The sequence below is a fragment of the Canis lupus genome, chromosome 8, assembly GCF_011100685.1.
Source record: "Canis lupus familiaris isolate Mischka breed German Shepherd chromosome 8, alternate assembly UU_Cfam_GSD_1.0, whole genome shotgun sequence".
Lineage (NCBI taxonomy): Eukaryota > Metazoa > Chordata > Mammalia > Carnivora > Canidae > Canis > Canis lupus.
Window position 1 is genome coordinate 74,684,265 of NC_049229.1, and position 20,043 is coordinate 74,704,307.

General features: G+C 40.8%; 3 gene segments (V, D, J or C); all 3 read right to left on the reverse strand.

The window, feature by feature from the left end:
• Positions 1-204: 204 nt before the first annotated feature.
• LOC119869050 lies at positions 205-888 on the reverse strand. The segment is given in 2 exon segments: positions 205-623; positions 727-888. Coding segments are annotated over 2 exon segments (450 nt in total).
• Positions 889-5,770: 4,882 nt separating this feature from the next.
• LOC119869049 lies at positions 5,771-6,326 on the reverse strand. The segment is given in 2 exon segments: positions 5,771-6,177; positions 6,281-6,326. Coding segments are annotated over 2 exon segments (453 nt in total).
• A 12,525-nt stretch (positions 6,327-18,851) lies between these two features.
• On the reverse strand, positions 18,852-19,427 carry LOC119876544. The segment is given in 2 exon segments: positions 18,852-19,207; positions 19,311-19,427. Coding segments are annotated over 2 exon segments (402 nt in total).
• Between the last annotated feature and the right edge of the window lie 616 nt (positions 19,428-20,043).

The window sequence follows — 20,043 nt, forward strand, 5'->3', positions numbered from 1 at the left end:
CTAAATAAGGAATAAGCAAAACAAGAGGCACTGCCATTTTTAGGTGTTGGAATATTTCACTTTCTATGACAACAAAGTGTGTAAGTTAGAGACTGAATACGTAAGCACAGAATCCTGTACCCAGAGAGACTCCCTTGGGGAAACTGCTCCTTGGAGAGGAAGCCCAGACACTGACAGGAAACCTGCCCAGAGCCTCCATCTGCATCTGCTCCTGGGCCTTCAACACAGAAGTGGTGAGTAGTGTGCACCCCCTGGTGGTCCTGATCCAATTCTACAGAGAGGTTTGTGTCTGGACTCACACTGAGGTCGACTCACTGTGTCCGCACAGTAATACACGGCCGTGTCCTCAGCTCTCAGGCTGTTCATCTGCAGATAGAGCGTGTTCTTGGCGTTGTCTCTGGAGATGGTGAATCGTCCCTTCACAGCGTCTGCGTAGTATGTGCTACTTCCACCACTGTTAATGTATGCGACCCACTGCAGCCCCTTCCCTGGAGCCTGGCGGACCCAGCTCATGCCATAGCTACTGAAGGTGAATCCAGAAGCCACACAGGAGAGTCTCAGGGACCCCCCAGGCTTCACCAGGTCTCCCCCAGACTCCACCAGCTGCACCTCACCCTGGACACCTGCAGACACAAGACATCCTGGTCAGGAAACTGTCCCACATCCCCTGTTTCTGTCACTCACCTCCACTCACATACTCAGGGTTTCTGGTTCTCCATGAATTACCTTTTAAAATAGCGACAAGGAAAACCCAGCAGAGCACAGACTCCATGGTGGTTTGTCTGTGCTGTGTCCTGAGGACTGAATGGGGTCACCTGGGAACCCTGTGGCTGGAGCTCCTCTCCCAGCTGCAGGGTCGGGGCTGGGCTTGTTTAATCAGTGGAGGGAGGCCCCTATTTGCATGTCCCCTGACTATATAGTCACCTACCAACTTAGATTCAATTCTTAATAAGTTATATACAAAAATTGCTTCACAACCCCAGATCAGTTTGTTTTGGTTTCACAGTGGATTTATGATGTTCTAATCCATCAACGCATTTATCTTTGCATTTCTGTTCCTCTTTAAAGGTCTTTCATTAGTATAGGTCATTTTTAAATAGTATTTTCTCTGCTTAATGAAGTTTAATCATAAATATTTATTTTTGGTACCAGTATAAAGGTGATTGTTTTGTAAATTTGATACAGAAAATTTGTTGTTCGGGTGTAGGATTTAACCTTATTGTCTATGTTGATTTTATATCCTGAATTTTCTTTGAGCTCATTAGTTACTTGTAATTGTTTTTTGAAATAATTTTCTTCATTGACTATGTATATGCAAACAAATTATTTAACTTCCTGTTGACTGATTTTAATATCTTTTATTTTATTATTGGCCTAATTTCAAGGGTAATCTTAGATTTAGGTGCATAAATATTTTCCCTGTTATTTGTCAGATTCTTTACTCAATATTTTGTCTGATATATAGCTGATCTAGGATAGCAAATGAATTTCTTTTTGCATGTGGATCAGCTCCCTAATATATGGTGTGGTGCGGGACCTCACGAAGGGCAGGAAGTCTGTTCATAACTTCTGCCCATTTCTGATTGGAGATATGTATCTTTGGTGTGTGTTGAGATTGATAACTTCATTTTAGATTTGATTTCGAGGCTTTAATCTGATAAGATATTTCCACATATCTTCTCGCATTCTCTAGGTGACCTTTTAGTTACTTTGAGTGATTCCTTTCCGGTGAAAATGCTCTTTCATTGATGAAGTCGCCATAGTTCATTTTCCTTTGTTTTCCCTTGCCTCTGGAGACACGTCTAGAAGTGGTTGCAGCTGAGGTAGAAAAGGTGCTGCCTGTGTTCTCCTGAGGATTCTGATGGTTTCCTGACTCACATTTAGGTCTTTCATCAAGTTTGAGTCCATTTTTGTGAATGATGTAAAACAAGTGTCCCCTTTCATTCTTCTGCATGTGGCTCTCCAATATTGTCAATGGCATTTATTGAAGAGATTTTCTTTTATTCCATTGGATATTCTTTCCCGCTTTGTCAAGATTTTTTGCCCATACTATTCTGGGTCCATTTCTGGGTTCTTAAAGTTTTCTATTTATCTATAAGTCTGTATTTTTTCCAGGGCCATACTGTCCTGGTGATCACAACGTCGTAATTTACCTTGCAACCAGAATCACGATGTCTCCAGCTTTGCTTTACTTTTTCAGGATTGCTTTGGTTAGTGGAGGCCTTTGTGGTTCTCTAAAGGTTTTTAGATCATTTGCTCAAGCTCTGCAACAAATGCTGGTGATATTTCATAAACCTGGCTTTGAAGGGATAACTTGATCTTGGTAGCATAGTTATTTTTTCAATATTTATTCTTCTAATCTATGAGAATAAATATTTTCTATCTACTTGCATCTTCCATACTGTCTTTCATAAGTGTTCTGCAATGTTTAGACTATACATCCATCCCTCTTTGGTTAGGATTTTCCCTCATTATCTGATGATTTCTGGTGCAATTATAAATTGCATCCAGTCCTTGTTTTTCTTTTTTCTATTTCATTTGCACTATATAGAAAAGCCTTTGACTTCCTTGTATTCATTTTACATGCTCCGATCTTCTGAACTCCGGTGTCAGTTCTAGAAATTTTTTCTTTTTTTTTAATTTATTTTTTATTGGTGTTCAATTTACTAACATACAGAATAACATCCAGTACCCGTCACCCAAATTTTTGGGATTTGAACTTAAAATAACTTGCCTGTGAAGAGTGAAAGTTTGATTTTTTCTTTGCTGAGTTGGAGGAAATTTCCTTCTGTTTGTTGTCTGATTGACGAGGTTAGGCCTTCTACCACAATGGTGAAGAATAGTGGTGATGGAGTGTATCCCTGTCCTGTTCCTGATCTTAGGGGAAAAGCTCTCAACTTTTCCCTGTTGAGGAAGACATTCTCCATGTGTCTTTTGTAGATGGCTTATTTGTTGAATATGTTCCCCTATGCTACACAGCAAGAAATGATTAACATGAATATATAATTGCTCTTGACAAAAGCTTTTGGGGCATGAGTTGAGATTATAAAATGGTCCTTATCCTTTGTTTTATTAATGATCCAAATCCCATTGTTGGATTTGCAGATGCTGATCCACCCATCCAGACCAGAAATTAGGCCCATTTTGTCATGCTGAATTATCCTATTAACGTACTGGTGGATCCTGTTGGTTAGGATCTTGGCGACATTTTGCATCCATATCCATCAAGGATATGAGTCTGTAATTCTCCTTTTAGGTTGGATCTTTGTCTGCTTTTGAGGTCAAGGCAATGCTACCCTCTGAAAATGAGCTTGGAAGTTTCCTTTAATTTCTATTTTTTTGGAAAATTTTCAGGATAGGAACTAATTCTATTTCAATACTTCTTGCATTCCCAGGGGTAGTCATCTGTCCCAGGACTTTTGATTGTCAGAAGACTTTTAAATATGTTTGATTTTCATTCCTTGGTTTGGAGTCTTTACAAATTTTCTATTCATTCCTGTTTCCTTTTTTTTTTAATTTTTTTATTTATTTATGATAGTCACAGAGAGAGAGAGAAAGAGAGAGAGAGAGAGAGAGAGAGGCAGATACATAGGCAGAGGGAGAAGCAGGCTCCATGCACCAGGAGCTCGACATGGGATTTGATCCCGTGTCTCCAGGATCGCGCCCTGGGCCAAAGGCAGGCGCTAAACCACTGCGCCACTCAGGGATCCATCATTCCTGTTTCTGACTGGGTTGTTTCTACATTTACTTGAAGGCATCCATTTTTTCTCTGATTGTTGAATTTGTTGGCATGTTATTGCTCATAATGTTCTCTCTCTATAATAGTTTGGTTTTCATGTATTTATTCAATATTTATTTAAGCTCAATTTCCCAAAATAGAGTAACACCAAGTGCTCATCTCATCATGTGCCCTTAGTGCCCATCACCCAGGTACCAAGTCCCAACACCCACCTCTCTTCCCCAGCCCTTTGTCTGACTCCCAGGGATAGGAGACTCTCATGTTTGGTCTTCCTCTCTGATTTATCCCCTCTCATTTTACCTCTTTCCCTTATGTTCCCTTTCTTTGTATGAGAGAAAGTATGATGATTGTCCTTCTGGGACGGACTTATTTCATTGACATAATACTGTGTAGTTCCAAACACGTTGATACAAATGGTAGCTATTGATCCTTTCTAATGACTTAGAAATATCCCTTTGTATATATAAAGCATATCATTTTTATCAATTTGTCTCTCAAAAGACATCGTGGCTTCTCCCAGAATTTGGCTATTGTGCATACTGCTGCTACAAACATTGGGGTGCAGGTATCCTGCCGTTTCACTGCATCAGTATCTTTGGGGTAAATCTCCAGCAGTGCAATTGCTGGGTCGTGGGACAGATCTATTTTTAACCCTTTAGGAACCTCCACATTGTTTTCCAGAGTGGCTGCACCAGTTCATATTCCCACCAACAGTGGAAGAGGGTTTCCCTTCCTCTACATCCTCTCGAACATTTGTTGTTTTATTTCTTATTAATTTTCACCATTCTGTGTTGTGTAAAGTAGCAGCTGTTTGTGTTTGGATGTGCTTCTCTCTGATAGAAAGTGATGTGGAGAATTTTTTAATGGACTTGTTGGCCATATGTAGGTCTTATTTGGAGAAATTCCTGTTCATGTTTTCTCCCCATTTCTTAACAGGATTCCTTGTTTCTTGGGTGTTGGGTTTGATAAGTAATTTACACATGTTGGATACAAGCCCTTTGCCTGATATGTTATTTGATAATATCATCTTCCCTTTTGTTGACTGTTTCTTTTGCTGTGTAGAAGTTATTTATCTTGAAGAAGTTCCAATAATTCATTTTTCCTTTTGTTTCCCTTGCCCTCATAGATGTATCTTGCAAGAAGTTGCTGTGGCCAAGTTAAAAAAGGGTATTTCATGTGTTCTCCTCTACGATTTTGATGGAATCTTGTCTCACATTTTGATTTTATCTTTGTGTACGGTGTAAGAGAATGGGCTAGTTTCATTCTTCTGCACGTGGCTGTCCAATTTTCCCAGTACCATTTATTGAAGACACTGTCCTTTTTCCACTGGAGAGTCTTACCTGCTTTGTCAGATAAGAGTTGACCATGGAGTTGAAGGCCCATTTCTGGGTCTTCTATTCTGTTTCATTGATCTATGTGTCTGTTTTTGTGCCAGTAATGCACTGTCTTCATGATCACAGCTTTGTAGTGCCACGTGAAATCCGACATTGTGATGCCCTGGCTCTGGTTTTCTTTTTCAGTATTCCCCTGGGGTTTTGGAGTCTTTTCTGATTCCACACAAATCTTAAGATGATTTCTTCCACCTGTCTGAAAAAAGTCCATGGTATTTAATAGGGATTGCATTGACTGTGTAAATTTCCCTGAGTAACATTGACATTTTCACAATACTAAATCTTCTAATCCATGAGCATGGAATATCTTTCCATCTCTTTGTGTCTTCCTCCCTGGTGCACAGGGAGTGCTGTTGTGATTCAGGAAAATGTTCAGTTGATGAGTATGGAGGTATTTGTAATTGATCTATAGTCCAGGTCAGGGAAATTTAAGTTCAAGAAGTGAAAGTAGTACAGTTGTTTACAAAAGTATGCAGATGCTAGAGTTGATTTCCCAAGTTTCTAAGACAGAGAATGAATACTTTAACACAAAATCCTATGTCCAGAGATACTCCGTGGGGAAAACTACTCTTTGGAGAAGAAGCCCAGACCCTGACAGGAAATCTGCTGATAACCTCAATCTGCACCTGCTCCTGGGCCTTCAAGACAGAAGTGTTGAGTAGTGTGCACCCTCTGGTGGTCCCGATCCCCTTCTACAGGGAGGTTTGTGTCTGGACTCACACTGAGGTCCTGTCACTGTGTCCATCACACAGTAATACACGGCCGTGTCCTCGGCTCTCAGGCTGTTCATCTGCAGATACAGAGTGTTCTTGGAATTGTCTCTGGAGATGGTGTATCGGCCCTTCACAACATCAGTGTAGTATGTGCTACTTCCATCACTCCTAATTCGTGCGACCCATTGCAGCCCCTTCCTTGGAGCCTGGAGGACCCAGTGCATGTAGTAGCTACTGAAGGTGAATCCAGAGCCCACAGAGGACAGTCTCAGGGACGCCTCAGGCTTCACCAGGTCTCCCCCAGACTCCACCAGCTGCACTTCACCCTGGACACCTGCAGACACAAGGCATCCTGGTCAGAAATTTATCCCACTTCTTCTGTTTCTCTCATTCACCTCCATTCACATACTAAAGGTCTCTTATACTTCATAAATTACCTTTTAAAATAGCGATGAGGAAAACCCAGGCGAGCACTGACTCCATGGTGAGTTGTCTGTGTTCCGTCCTGATCACTGAATATGGTCACCTGGGGATACTGGAGCTTGGGCTACTCTCCCAGCTCAAAGTCTGGGCTGGGGTGCTTTAATTAGTGGAGGAAGGGCCATACTTGCATGTCCTCTGACTATATCTTCAGCTCTTGACTACAATTTGATTCTAACGAGTTTATAGCAAGGATTGCATTACCGTTGCAGATCACTTTGTGATGATGTCACTCAGGAAATATCAAGTTCTCATCTGTGAGTGGTGTAATCTTTTCATTTCTGTTTCCTTTCTAAAAAGTCTTTCATCAAAATAGGCCATTTTTAGTATGGTATTTTATCTTTTATTCAAATTTATTTCTAAATAATTTTTTAATTTTATTTCTAAATTTTTATTTTTGATGCAAGTTAAAGTGATATTTTTGTTAGTTTTATATAGATAGTTTTTGTTAGTGTGTGGAATCATAGCTGTATTTATTTTATATCCTGAATTTTCCCTGAAATCCTTAACTGATCCTTAGAATTTGTAGAGTTTGTAGGCATTGCCCCTATAGCAGATCATGTCATATGGAAATGAATAATATTTCTTCCTCTCTACTGATTAATTTATTTTTTATTTTTTTTAAATTTTTATTTATTTATGATCGTCACACAGAGAGAAAGAGAGAGAGGCAGAGACACAGGCAGAGGGAGAAGAAGGTCCATGCACCAGGAGCCCAATGTGGGATTTGATCCCGGGTCTCCAGGATTGCGCCCCGGGCCAAAGGCAGGCGCCAAACCGCTGCGCCACCCAGGGATCCCTCCACTGATTAATTTTTTATTGCCTACTTTCCCTGGGTAGATCTTCACCTCGTTGGAGCAAAAAAATTGCTCTGCTTTTCTTCTGATTTCATTGCCTCATCTAATAGCTCCGTAGACATAAGACAACTAAGGGGAGATGCATTTCATTTTTCACGTGCATGAGCTATGTAAAATACGACACCCAGACAATGACTACAGCAGGCAGCACTTTTGTCCTTAGACAATATGATGTTGCGTTTGTAGATATTTAAGGCCAGGATTTGGGTTTGGGTCAGTGAATGAATGAGCGGGTGACAAGGGTTGTTTGCAGAGCCTTCTGAGCCCTGTTACCATGATTTGGAGGCAAGTTTTCCTCTTTTGAAATGGAGAAAGTGTGAATCCCACCAAATATTTATTTAACTGGCTGAGGGAACCTAAACTGTTCTTTTTTTAAATATTTTTTAATTTATTTATGATAGTCACACAGAGAGAGAGAGAGAGAGAGAGAGAGGCAGAGACACAGGCAGAGGGAGAAGCAGGCTCCATGCACCGGGAGCCCAATGTGGGATTCAATCCCGGGTCTCCAGGATCGCGCCCCAGGCCAAAGGCAGGCGCCAAACCACTGCGCCACCCAGGGATCCCTAAACGGTTCTTTACACAACATGCAGTCTGAAAATGTCAGAGTATCAGCGTTGGATTCATGTATCACTAGTATCTTTGCCTGTGCCTACAAAAGTTAGTAATGTCTGTCTCAACTCTGTAAAGAAAGTCTATGATGTTTTGGTAAGGATTGCACTGACTGCATAGAATGTTCTGGGTAGCATATATTTTTAAAATATTCCTGTTTTTAAAATTATTTCATAACTTTCTTATTCATGAGAGACACCTAGAGTGTTGCAGAGACATAGTCAGAGGGAGAAGTGGGATCCCTACAGGGAGCCCATAGTGGAATCCATCCAAGGACCTTGAGTTTGATGAGAGCCAAAGGCAGACACTCAATCACTGAGCAACCCAGGTGTCCCAACAATAGTTATTCTTCTAATACATAAACATGCAATGGTTTTCTATTTCGTTGTGTCTTCCTCAGTTTACTTCTTGAAACGCTGTATAAGTAGAAAAATGTTGAAAAAATCGGAGTACCACAGGAGAGGGGGCATCACAGTGTTTGTGGTCAAGTTGTATTACTGAGTCGTTATCATCAAAACAACCTGGTACCTGCACAAAACAACACATAGATGAATGGAACAGAGTAGAGAAGCCAGAAATGGGCAATCAACTCTATGATCAACTAACCCTCCAGAATCAAGAGTGAATGCTCAATGGAAAACACACAGGCTCATCAATAAATAGTGTAGAACACTCAGCAAAGTAACTGAAGAAGACACAAAGAAAGGGAAAATATTCCATGCCCATAAAATGGAAGAATAAATATTTTTAAGATGCCTCTGCTACCCAGAGCAGTCTACACATTCAATGCAATCCCAATCCATATAACATGTTCCCCCATGTAGTTAACACGCCTTGTGATATTGAGTGTACAATATAGTGATGACACTTCTATCCATCCCCCATGGCTCCTTAGGAACAGTGTTCTCCCTTATCCCTATCTGCTATGTCATTCAGGCCCTCCCACACCCCCTTTACTAACCAACAGTATGTTTCCATATTGATGAAACTGGTCTGTCTCAATAAATTTTCCCTCATGGCTAATTTGTGTTTTTTAATTGAATTTTGCATAGGAGTGAGTCATATGGTATTTGTCTTGCTGTGACTTAGTTAACATTACACGCACTCGTTTCATACTCTTTGCTGCAAATTGCAAGGATTCATTCTTCTTTGTGTATGTCCCGCATCTCTGCATCTTTTCATCAGTAATGGACAGTTGGAATGCTTCCCTTATTTGCCTATAGCACAAAAAGCTCCTATAAATATAGGGATGCAAACTTCTCTTTGAATTAATGTTTTTTGGGGGGGTAAATACACTGTACCACAACTATTTGATCATACAGTAGTTCTATTTTTAACTGTAGTAGGAATATCTATACTGTTTTCACAGTGTCTACACCAATGTCACTCCCACCAGCAGTGTAAAGGAACCTTATCACCTTTAGAATCTCTTCACAGTGTTTATGTCATGGAAGAAGTTTTCAGAGCATGATGCTAAGACCCTAAGAGGAGACGACTGTTCAACTGACCTCCTTCCCTGGATTAAGAAATCCCTAGATCTTGTGTTCTCTGGTGAGTGTGAGCATCCTCTGATGGTCCAAGTGCACCTGTTGTATCCCAGGATCCCAGCAGACATTCACAGACCTGTTTTCCTCCCTTCTCCTGTATCCACGATCAACATAGAGAACTTTGCAGCATGAGCACCATGGAGCCTCCTGTTCAGAGAATGTCTCCCCTTACTTATTTCCCATCTTTGCCTCCTCACTCTGCTCCTGGCCTACAAATATCCAGCTACCCTTACTGTATTCAGAGGTGTCCAGGAATCTTGTATCAAGTATTCCTTAGCACATTTAAGAGACAGAAGCAGTTTTTCTTCGATAAAAGTGAGAAGAAAATGAAAGACGCTTTCTGGACTCACAAATGATACTGAAACAGGCAGATAAAGTGCTCTGCCTCAAACATGTACTAACTTCAAGGGAAAGGAAGGGTTGAACCAGATTTAAAAGAAAAATAGCACAGTAGTTGGAGTCTGAAATTTAGAACATTCTCAAGCCTTGATCCTAATGGAATGTTGCCCAAATGGATCTTCATTGCTCAGTGATGGCGATGCCTTTTGAACTCATATTTTACCTCCTCTGGAACAAGAATGTCAGCACCTGTATTTTTATGTTTTGGGGGAATTGTGTTCATAAGGAGGTGATCTGTTTTTTATTTCTTTTTAATTTATTTTTTGTTTGCTTTTGCATTTTGTTTGGTGTTTCCAGTTTTTTAATAAAATTTTATTTATTTATTCATGATAGACACACACAGAGAGAGAGAAAGAGACACAGGCAGAGGGAGAAGCAGGCTCCATGCAGGGAGCCCATGTGGGACTATATCCGGGGACTCCAGGATCACCCTGGGCTGAAGGCAACGCTAAACAACTGGGCCACCGGGGTAGCCCTGTTTCCAGTTTGTGTGTGTGAGTGTGTGTCTGTGTGTGTGTGTTTGTGTGTGTGTGTTAGATTTATAGATCTATCACCTCCTAGAAAAGGGTTTACACCAAAAGAAAGGTACCCAAATATCATGATACATGAGTTAGATGATTAGATTTGGGGCGATATAAATCATTATATATAGGTAAAATTTGGCCTTGTGTCATTGCTGTTATGGGTTGCCATTTAGGGTGATGCCAATGTGTGTCACTGTGAATGCCATGTGAGAATAAGGTGAACATTTGCATGTCTGAGTATGGACTGTATTTAACTAGTTCATTGTTGAATCTGTGGTTGATAAGTTTGTGGCCCAACGGATTGTCATGTTTGATAATTTCAGAGATCTTGATATTACCACCCTGATGGCGAGTTTCGATCTGGATATTGGAGGATTGAGTGACATTCACCTTCTGTCCATCTCATGTATCCAGATGCGGGGGACTGAGGACTCAACATCCTTTAGTGGTTTCACTCTGTGAATTTCACTCTGTGAATTTCACCTCATAACCAGGTGAAGCCACTTTCCTCTATAAACTCCAGGTCTCTTTCTGGTTCTGTGTGTCTAACTGAACTCAGATACGTGTACATGGATGGATGGAAAATTCCATGAGTCAGAGAGAGACTTTGGAATATAAACAAAAAAAAAAGGTCCCTAAATTTGTCATTGCGCCTGAGTCTGGTGTGCACCTGGTTCTCTGCAGGCCTGATTGGATGATGCAGGACACTTGTCAGTGGAGAGGGGAGCCATCCCTAAAACATAGCTCTGGGATATCTGCCAGAGCCCATGACCATCCGCAGTGTGAATGTGATTAGACCCAGGGACGTCCACAGGGTGTCTCTTACCAGCAATCATTAGGTCCCTGACATTTTTGTGGAGCCATCAAGCCTCTGAGTTGTTTCTCTCCAAGTGTTCCATTGACATAGGTTCTATTGGATGGGAAATGTAGCCTCTCTCAGTAAGTTCAGGGGACCTGCTTATCCTGGAAGGACTCATTCCTGGGATCTTGTCCCTAGTATAAACCTCTGATCTGTGTTCTGATAGTGAAAGTGAATGTCCTCTTCCCTTGAAGATAAAAGCTGATATGGTTTCCACACTTGTTCCCCACCATTATCAGTGTGAATCACTAATGAGATTGCCATTGGTCTGATCATTCTCCCTAGGAGCCAGTGCTGGGATACATGGGTGGTGTCAGGGGGTGAAGACCAGGGTACACTCCTGGTAAACAGGCATCACCAAGCTCAGTATTGTTTCCTACAGAGGAAAGGGAGGTGAATGGGAATGCCAGCTGACACTTGTCCGTGACTCCTGCAGATCCAGCAGCAGCCTGAGTGAACCAATCTGGTCCAGGAGTTCAGTATGACCCCACGCAGGCAGGTTGTGGGAGACCATGCCTGGATTGGCTGCCCGTGAAGTGTGGGCACAGATGATCTAGGATGGGCAGCTTTGGATCGATGTCTAGCCCATGGGACACCACACTGATAGTCCCTATAGTTTAGTTAACCAATGTCCTTTATCTGTTATTAATAAAATTATAAAATGCAAAAAAGAGAAATTATTTAATTAGATTCCTTTGGCTACGTCCTTTGAGGCAAAATTTCTCTTTATTCCTGAATTTTGAATGATCATAAAATTATTCTGAAACCTTAAAAAAGACATTTATAAATATACGGTAGATTTTCAATCAGCTAAATCGCTTTATATTTATTTTAGAAATAGTACACAGGGTGAATCTTAAAATTCTAGAGGTGTAAAGCACAGTACTGTTAGGCATATGCACTGGAAATTGTCACCCTGAAGCACCTACAACAGAACCTCATTGATTCCACAACACCTGATATGTGGGTCAGCCTTTCCAGGCTCAGAGGCTCAGGAACCATCCAGAGTCGTATCGCTGGTCGCATATCATCTGGGCCTTTGCAAGAGCTCCCATGGTTATTGATATACTTGAGTTGAGTAGAGATACAGATAATATGTTAATTTTTACAAGGTATATCCTCTTCATCCCTCATGTAGGAAGCAAATAACACCAGGACAATTAGGCAGGAGTCAAAGTACAAGCATATTCCAAAACAAAAATTTAAGAATAAGCCATCTACTCCCAAGTCATACAAGATTCTGAAGGGCAAGATGGCGGAAGAGTAGGGTCTCTAAGCCACCTGTCCCCACCAAATTACCTAGATCACTTTCAAATCATCCCGAATACCTACAAATTCGGCCTGAGATTTAAAGAGAGAACAGCTGGAATGCTACAGTGAGAAGAGTTCACGCTTCTACCAAGGTAGGAATATGGAAAAAAATAAATAAAACAGCATCCAAAGTGGAGGGGCCCCAGCGAGGAGCCGGGCTAAAAGAAGCCTTAATAATCTACACTTTTAAAAAAAGATTTTATTTATTTATTCATCACACACACACACACACACACACACAAACACAGAGGCAGAGACACAGGCAGAGGGAGAAACAGGCTCCATGCAGGGAACCTGAAGTGGGACTCGATACCGGGTCTCCAGGATCACAACCAGGGCTGAAGGGGTTGCTAATCTGCTGAGCTACCCGGACTGCACAATAATCTAATTTTATCCTACTTTTCACTACACCAATTGTTAGATTATAATGTCCGGAATTTCCATTTTTTATAGATTATTAAATTTCATATTCACATAAGTGGTAATTAGTGAATCCCTGAATACTATCAGCTTTATTTAATAGAAAAAAACTGCTTGAATTATACATGAAACATAGGACAATGAATAAAATTTCCAGTTGTAGTGCTTTTTTAAAATTTTTATTTGAATTGCAGTAGACATTCCTGTGTCTGTGCACGTGTGTGGTAATTAAGTATTATTCAATTATACACAGGTGTATATTTGTGTAATCAGCACCACAACTAAGCCATAGAACTCTTCTATAGAAAGTATCCCTCATGCAACCCTTTTGTAGTCAGTCACCACAATACCACTGACTTCCCTAACTGTTGGAAACCACTAATCTTTATAACATTTTCATGTCAAAAATGTTATAAAATTGGAATCATACACAATGTACCTTAAGGATTGCCTTTTTTTTTCACTCAGCATAATTCCCTCTAGGTTCATCTAAGTTGTGTGTATCAATAATTTGTTTCTTTTCATAGCTGAGTTGTATCCCATGGTGTAGATGTAAACTGTTGGTTTAACCATTCATTGGCTGAAGGATATCTGGGTGATTCTGAGTTTTAGCTGTTACAAATAAAGCTGCTATGAACATTCAAAAAAAATGAATTGCAGTAGAGGTCACCTCCAGTGTAACATTCATTTCATGTATCCAACATGCTGATTGAACACTTCCATACATCACCCAGTGTTCATCAGGACAAGTGCCCTCCCTAAGCCCCATCTGACAGGTCACCCATCCCCCACTCTCCACCCACCTGGTAACTATCAGTTTTATCTCTGTATTGAAGGGACTATTTCCTGATCTATGCATCAATCTCTTTGCTCATTTGTTCTGTTTCTTAAATTCAAACTATGACTGAAAGTATACAGTATTTTCTTTTTCTCACTGGCATGTCAATTAGCATTATGCATACTACCTCCATCCTCATACTTCTAAATTGTTAGATTTAATTCCACTGCATTGATTAGTAAAATCCCTATGTATCTAATTCTATCTATCTATCTATCTATCTATCTATCTATCTATCTATCTATCTCACATGTTCTTTATTCATTCATCAGGTGACAGATACTGGGATTGTTTCCATAGTTTGGCCAATGTAGATAATGCTGCCGTAAACATCGGGGTGCGTGCATCCCTTTGAATCAGCACTTTTGTAATCTTAGGGTAAATACCCAGTAGGGCAGTTGCTGGATCACAGGGTAGGTCTACATTTACCTATTTGAGGCACCACCATGCGGTTTCTCTGAGCGGCTGCACCCCTGCCTGTCCACATCTCCTGACCAGAGAATTCTGAAGGGCCCCAGTTCTAGTGGAGGTGGTTTCATGGCTCATTTAACGAGCTGAGCAGAGCACACCCAGTTAAAACTCATCACATTCTTCCCAAGGACCACACATTCCCCACTTCAGGCAGGGAGAGCATGTGTAGATGCCAGACCTGAAGGAAAGAGGCACCAAAACAGTACAGCACAGTGCACGTGGCACACACCACAGACACTCTCTGAAGACCCAGACCCAGGACCCTATGTGACCTCTTCTTCATAAAACTGTTATATATATATATATATATAATATATATATAATATATATATTATATATAATATATAATTTATATAACTTCATAAAAGTTATATAAAACTTTTTATAATTCTATATAAAACTGTATGTTATAACATACAGAATATATATGAATCTATAACTGGCATTTGTACACACAGAGGAAGATAAAGACTTAGAGAAAATTCCAAGATTAAGGAATTCAATTCCAGTTTCCTGCCTGGAGCCAGCTCAATTTGGTTTTCTCATGTCAGTCCCTTTGACCCTGCCAAATGAGACAAGACTTCTTTTCTGCCTCCAGATACAGCAGTTTCTATCCTTGAATGGGTTGTTTGCATCACAGAGACTTCCAGCAGACCATCCCATCCAAAATGGAGTTACATAGACTGTAGGGAGACATATAACTCATGACAATTATATTCCTGTATTTCTTGTCCTTGGGGAGGTTGCCTGAACTCCTGCCTGAAGCCCATGTCACATGGTGATAAGTGCTTTCTCTCTTTGTCACTCATCAGTGAGGTGATTTTCATGGAACACAAAACTCAACCGTTACTACTGCAAAAATAATAACAATTGAATGACATACACCCAGACAGATGGCCTCACATGCAGCCAAAGGGCAAGAGGCATTCCGAGTCCTGGTGTACAAGGGCCCTGATCCCATAGTGAGGCTGCACCTCCTGACCTAAGTGGTCTCCTGAGGCCCCACCTCCTCCTCCCATCACATGGACGTTAGGTTCCAACATGTGGCTGTTGGAGGACTCACACAGTGAGCTGATATCAGCACCTGAAGGATCCATGAGTTATTTCCTGAAGGTGGAAGGTCCTCCTCCACTTTTGTTCTCTCAGTTTTCATAATTGTATAGTGGAATTTGTCATCACACCCTATTTTTGAGTAGTACCTGCTGTCTCCTTGATCTCCAATCCTCCCTGTTCTCCTCCTGCCCCACCCATGGGAAATCCAGCAAGCGCCCTTGAGTTCTGTCCCCAGATACTGGTGGGAAACTGACTCCATATAATACCAACCTGGATCAGGACTTCATCATCACCAGTTTCCCTCAACACACGCCCTGAGCCAGTGTCTATCCCTGGCTCCATCCAAACATATCTGACTTGCTGAGAGGCCTGCCTGCTTTTAACAGAAACAATGATGAAGCTGAAAACGTTTTCATACTCATGTGTGTGTGTGTGCGTGCGTGTGTGTGTGTGTGTGTGTGTGTTGATGCTCAGACTCCACATCCACAGAACATCCTGGTGTGAATCCAGCATCCTTCCCAGGCTGTCACTGACATGGATGCCGTGTGCGTGGATCAAGATATTGACCCCATTAGGGGTCTGTCTTCTTTTGCTTTAGATATTTGATGCATTTGCAGCCTCATGTCCAACATGGAGTTTATGCTGCTTCTACCAAATTTCTCTTTGAGCTGGGTGGTCCTGTGATGCACAATGATTGTAGGTGCAGATCCGGGAAATGTTTAGTTAATGTACATGGAAATATTTGCAATTACCTGGTATTTAGGGAAAATAGTAAGCAACTGCAAGAGTCTCTGTCTTGGCAATATCACAGAAGTGACGTTGTGTTCTTGACAATGTATCATATCAGGGGATACATGATATATTTTTTTCTCTCAGGATATTCTTGATCAAGGTAATGTGTGTTGGGTATTTCCACTGTAGATTTATTATTATTCCCTTTGTAACTAATAACTATATTTGGAGAGATGCTCTGAGATTACATGAATATTCTGGTTCACCCAATTATTTTATTATTTTATTTTATTATTTTATTTTACTTTATTTTATTTATATATATATATATAGTTAGTTATGATTCTTTTTTGAAAATAATGAATTTATTTTTTATGGTGTTCAATTTGCCAACGTACAGAATAACACCCAGTGCTCATCCCATCAAGTGTCCCCTCAGTGCCCATCACCCATTCAACCCCACCCCCCACCCTCCTCCCCTTCCACCATGCCTTGTTCATTTCCTGGAGCTAGGAGTCTCTCATGTTCTGTCTCCATCTCTGATATTTCCCACTCATTTTGTCTCCTTTCCCCTTTATTCCCTTTCAGTATTTTTTATATCCCCCAAATGAATGAGACCATATAATGTTTGTCCTTCTCCAATTGACTTATTTCACTCAGCATAATACCCTCCAGTTCCATCCACGTTGAAGGAAATGGTGGGTATTTGTCGCTTTTTTAAAATTTTCTTTAAAAACTTATTTATTTATTTATGATAGAGAGAGGCAGAGACACAGGAAAGAGAAGCAGGCTCCATGTGAGAAGCCCGACCTGGGACTCATCCCGGGAATCCAGGGTCGCGCCCTGGGCCAAAGATAGGCTCAAACTGCTGAGCCACCCAGGGATCCCCATATTTGTCGTTTCTAATGGCTGAGTAATATTCCCTTGTATACATATACCATATCTTCCTTATCCATTCATCTTTTGCTGGACACTGAAGCTCCTTCCACATTTTGGCTGTGATATCGCCAAGAAAAGTAAAACATTAATCTAATCATGCCAAAAGGGTCACATAAACCCAAAGTGAGAGGCATTCTTCAGAACAACTGACCAGTACTCATGAAATGTTTCAAGGCCATGAAGGACAAAGAAAGACTTAAATAGCTGCCATAGGTTAGCAGAAAAAAAGAAAACAGCAACTAAATGCAATTGGGGATCCTAGTTTGGATCCTGGGGCAGGAAAAAAAAAACTATTTGGAAAACTGGTGAAATTTCAATAAGGGCTATAGATTACTCAATATTATAGTACCAGTGCAAATCATACAACTGTATAATAAATTTTATTATAGCTGGCAAATTAATACAATGTCACCATTCTGCTAAATTATACAGTTATTCACTATCCTAGCTTTTTTATTCCAAATAAATAGAGCATGTATTACTCCTACTTTTTTTTTTTTTATTTACTTATGATAGTCACAGAGAGAGAGAGAGATGCAGAGACACAGGCAGAGGGAGAAGCAGGCTCCATGCACCGGGAGCCCGACGTGGGATTCGATCCCGGGTCTCCAGGATCGCGCCCTGGGCCAAAGGCAGGCGCCAAACCACTGCGCCACCCAGGGATCCCCTGTATTACTCCTTCTAATGAACCAGTTGCATAAGCCTATGTTTTCTAGAATCATTACATTTACCTATCCCCCAAATTGTCTTTTCTATTACACTATCTCATTAAATTCACATATTTATTGATTGCCACAGTGTGCAGTGTACTCAAGATATAAATTAATATATCTTATATATGTCTTATATACAATGTATAACATATATCTTATATATATACTTTATATATATATATAAAGTATACAACGTATACGTATAAAGTATATATCTTATATATATATCTTATATTACAACGTTTCTACCTGCATAAACAAATATAGAAAAACAGCTTTTGTAATTTATGTTTTACAGGCCTACTATAACCTGTTATCATGTAAATTAAAATTACTGTGAAATCTAATATGAAATGGTGCAGCCACTCTGGAAAACTGTGTGCAGGTTCCTCCAAGAGTTAAAATTAGACCTGCCCTACCACCCAGCAATTGGACTGTTGGGGATTTACCCCAAAGATGCTGATGGAATTAAACATTGGGGCTCCTGCACCCCAATGTTTATAGCAGCAATGTCCGCAATAGCCAAACTGTGGAAAGAACCTTGGAGTCCATCGAAGGAAATGGATAAAGGAGATGTGGTTTATGTATGCAATGGAATATTACTCAGCTATTACAAATGACAAATACCCACCATTTGCTTCCATGTGTATGGAACTGGAGGTTATTATTCTGAGTGAAATGAGTCAATTGGAGAAGCACAAATATTATATGTTCTCATTCATTTGGGGAATATAAATAATAGTGAAAGGGAATAGAAGGGAAGGGAGAAGAAATGGGTAGGAAATATCAGAAAGGGAGACAGAACATAAAGACTCTTAACTCTGGGAAATGAACTAGGGGTGGTGGAAGGGGAGGAGGGCGGGGTGGGGGTGAATGGGTGACGGGCTCTGAGGGGGGCACTTGACGGGATGAGCACTGAGTGTCATTCTGTATGTTGTCAAATTGAACGCCAATAAAAATAAATTTATTATTTAAAAAATAAAATTACTGTGAAATCTATTGATAGAAAAAGAATCGCTGTCTTTTGTGTATGGCATAATAGCTGTTTTCATATAAAAAACAGATGTGTCTAAATCAGAGACTGAATAGGTATGCACATATCATCTGCCTAGATAACTCCCTGGGGAAAACAGCTCCTTGGAGAGGAATCCCAGACCCTGACAGGAAACCTGCTCAGAAACTCCATCTGCACCTGCTCCTGGGCCTGCAAGAGGGAAGTGGTGAGGAGTGTGCACTCCCTGGTGATCCTGATCCCCTTAACAGAGAGGTTTGTGTCTGGGCTCACACTGAGGTCGACTCACTGTGTCCTTTGCACAGTAATACATGGCTGTGTCCTCGGTTCTCAGGCTGTTCATCTGCAGATATAGTGTGTTTTTGGCATTGTCTCTGGAGATAGTGAACCGGCCCTTCACAGCGTCTGCGTAGTATGTGCTACTTTCACCACAGTTAATGTATGCGACCCACTGCAGATCCTTCCCTGGAGCCTGGCAGACCCAGTTCATTTCATAGGAACTGAAGGTGAATCCAGAGGCCACACAGGAGAGTCTCAGGGATCCCCCAGGCTTTGCCAGGTCTCCCCCAGACTCCACCAGCTGCACCTCACCCTGGACACCTGCAGACACAAGACATCCTGGTTAGGAAACTGTCCCACATCCCCTGTTTCACTCACTCACCTACAATCACAGACTCAGGGTCTCTTTTTCTTCATGAATTACCTTTTAAAATAGCGACAAGGAAAACCCAGCCAACAAAAGACTCCATGTTTAGTCATCTGTTTTCCACCCTGATCCCTAAACAGGGTCACTTGGGGATCCTGGGACTGGGACTCCTCTCCCAGCAGCATGTCGGGATGGGCTGCTTTAATCAGTGAAGTGAGGGCCCTATTTGCATGTTCTTTGAATATATAATCAGCTCCAGACCTAGATTTGATTCTTTACAAGTTATTAACAAGGATTTCTTTACATCCATAGGCAACTGCGTGTAAGTCTTCTGACATTATGAAGTGTTCACATTTATGAAAAAATGCCTTTGCATTTTTTTGACTCTTTAAAAATCTCTCATCAATGTAAGTTCTTTTAGTGGACAGTATTTTACCTCTTTCAGAATACTTAATCCTACCTATTACATTCTTAACACCGGTGCCAATTTAATAAGGTTTTATTAATTACCTTTTATGTACTTTATTGTTACAGATGCTTGTGGGGCTCAGTGGTTGAGGTCTGCCTTCTGTGCTGGGAGTGATCCTAGAGTCCAGAGATCCAGTCCCACATTGGGGTCCCTGCATGGAGCCTGCCTCTCTCCTCCTGTGTCTCTGCCTCTCTCTGTTTTTGTGTCTTTCATGAATAATTCAATAAAAACTTTAAAATATAAATAATTAATTGTTCCTGTGTGGAAACCTAGATTTACATTGTTTGTTGATTTTGTATCCTATCAATTCCCTGAAGTTGT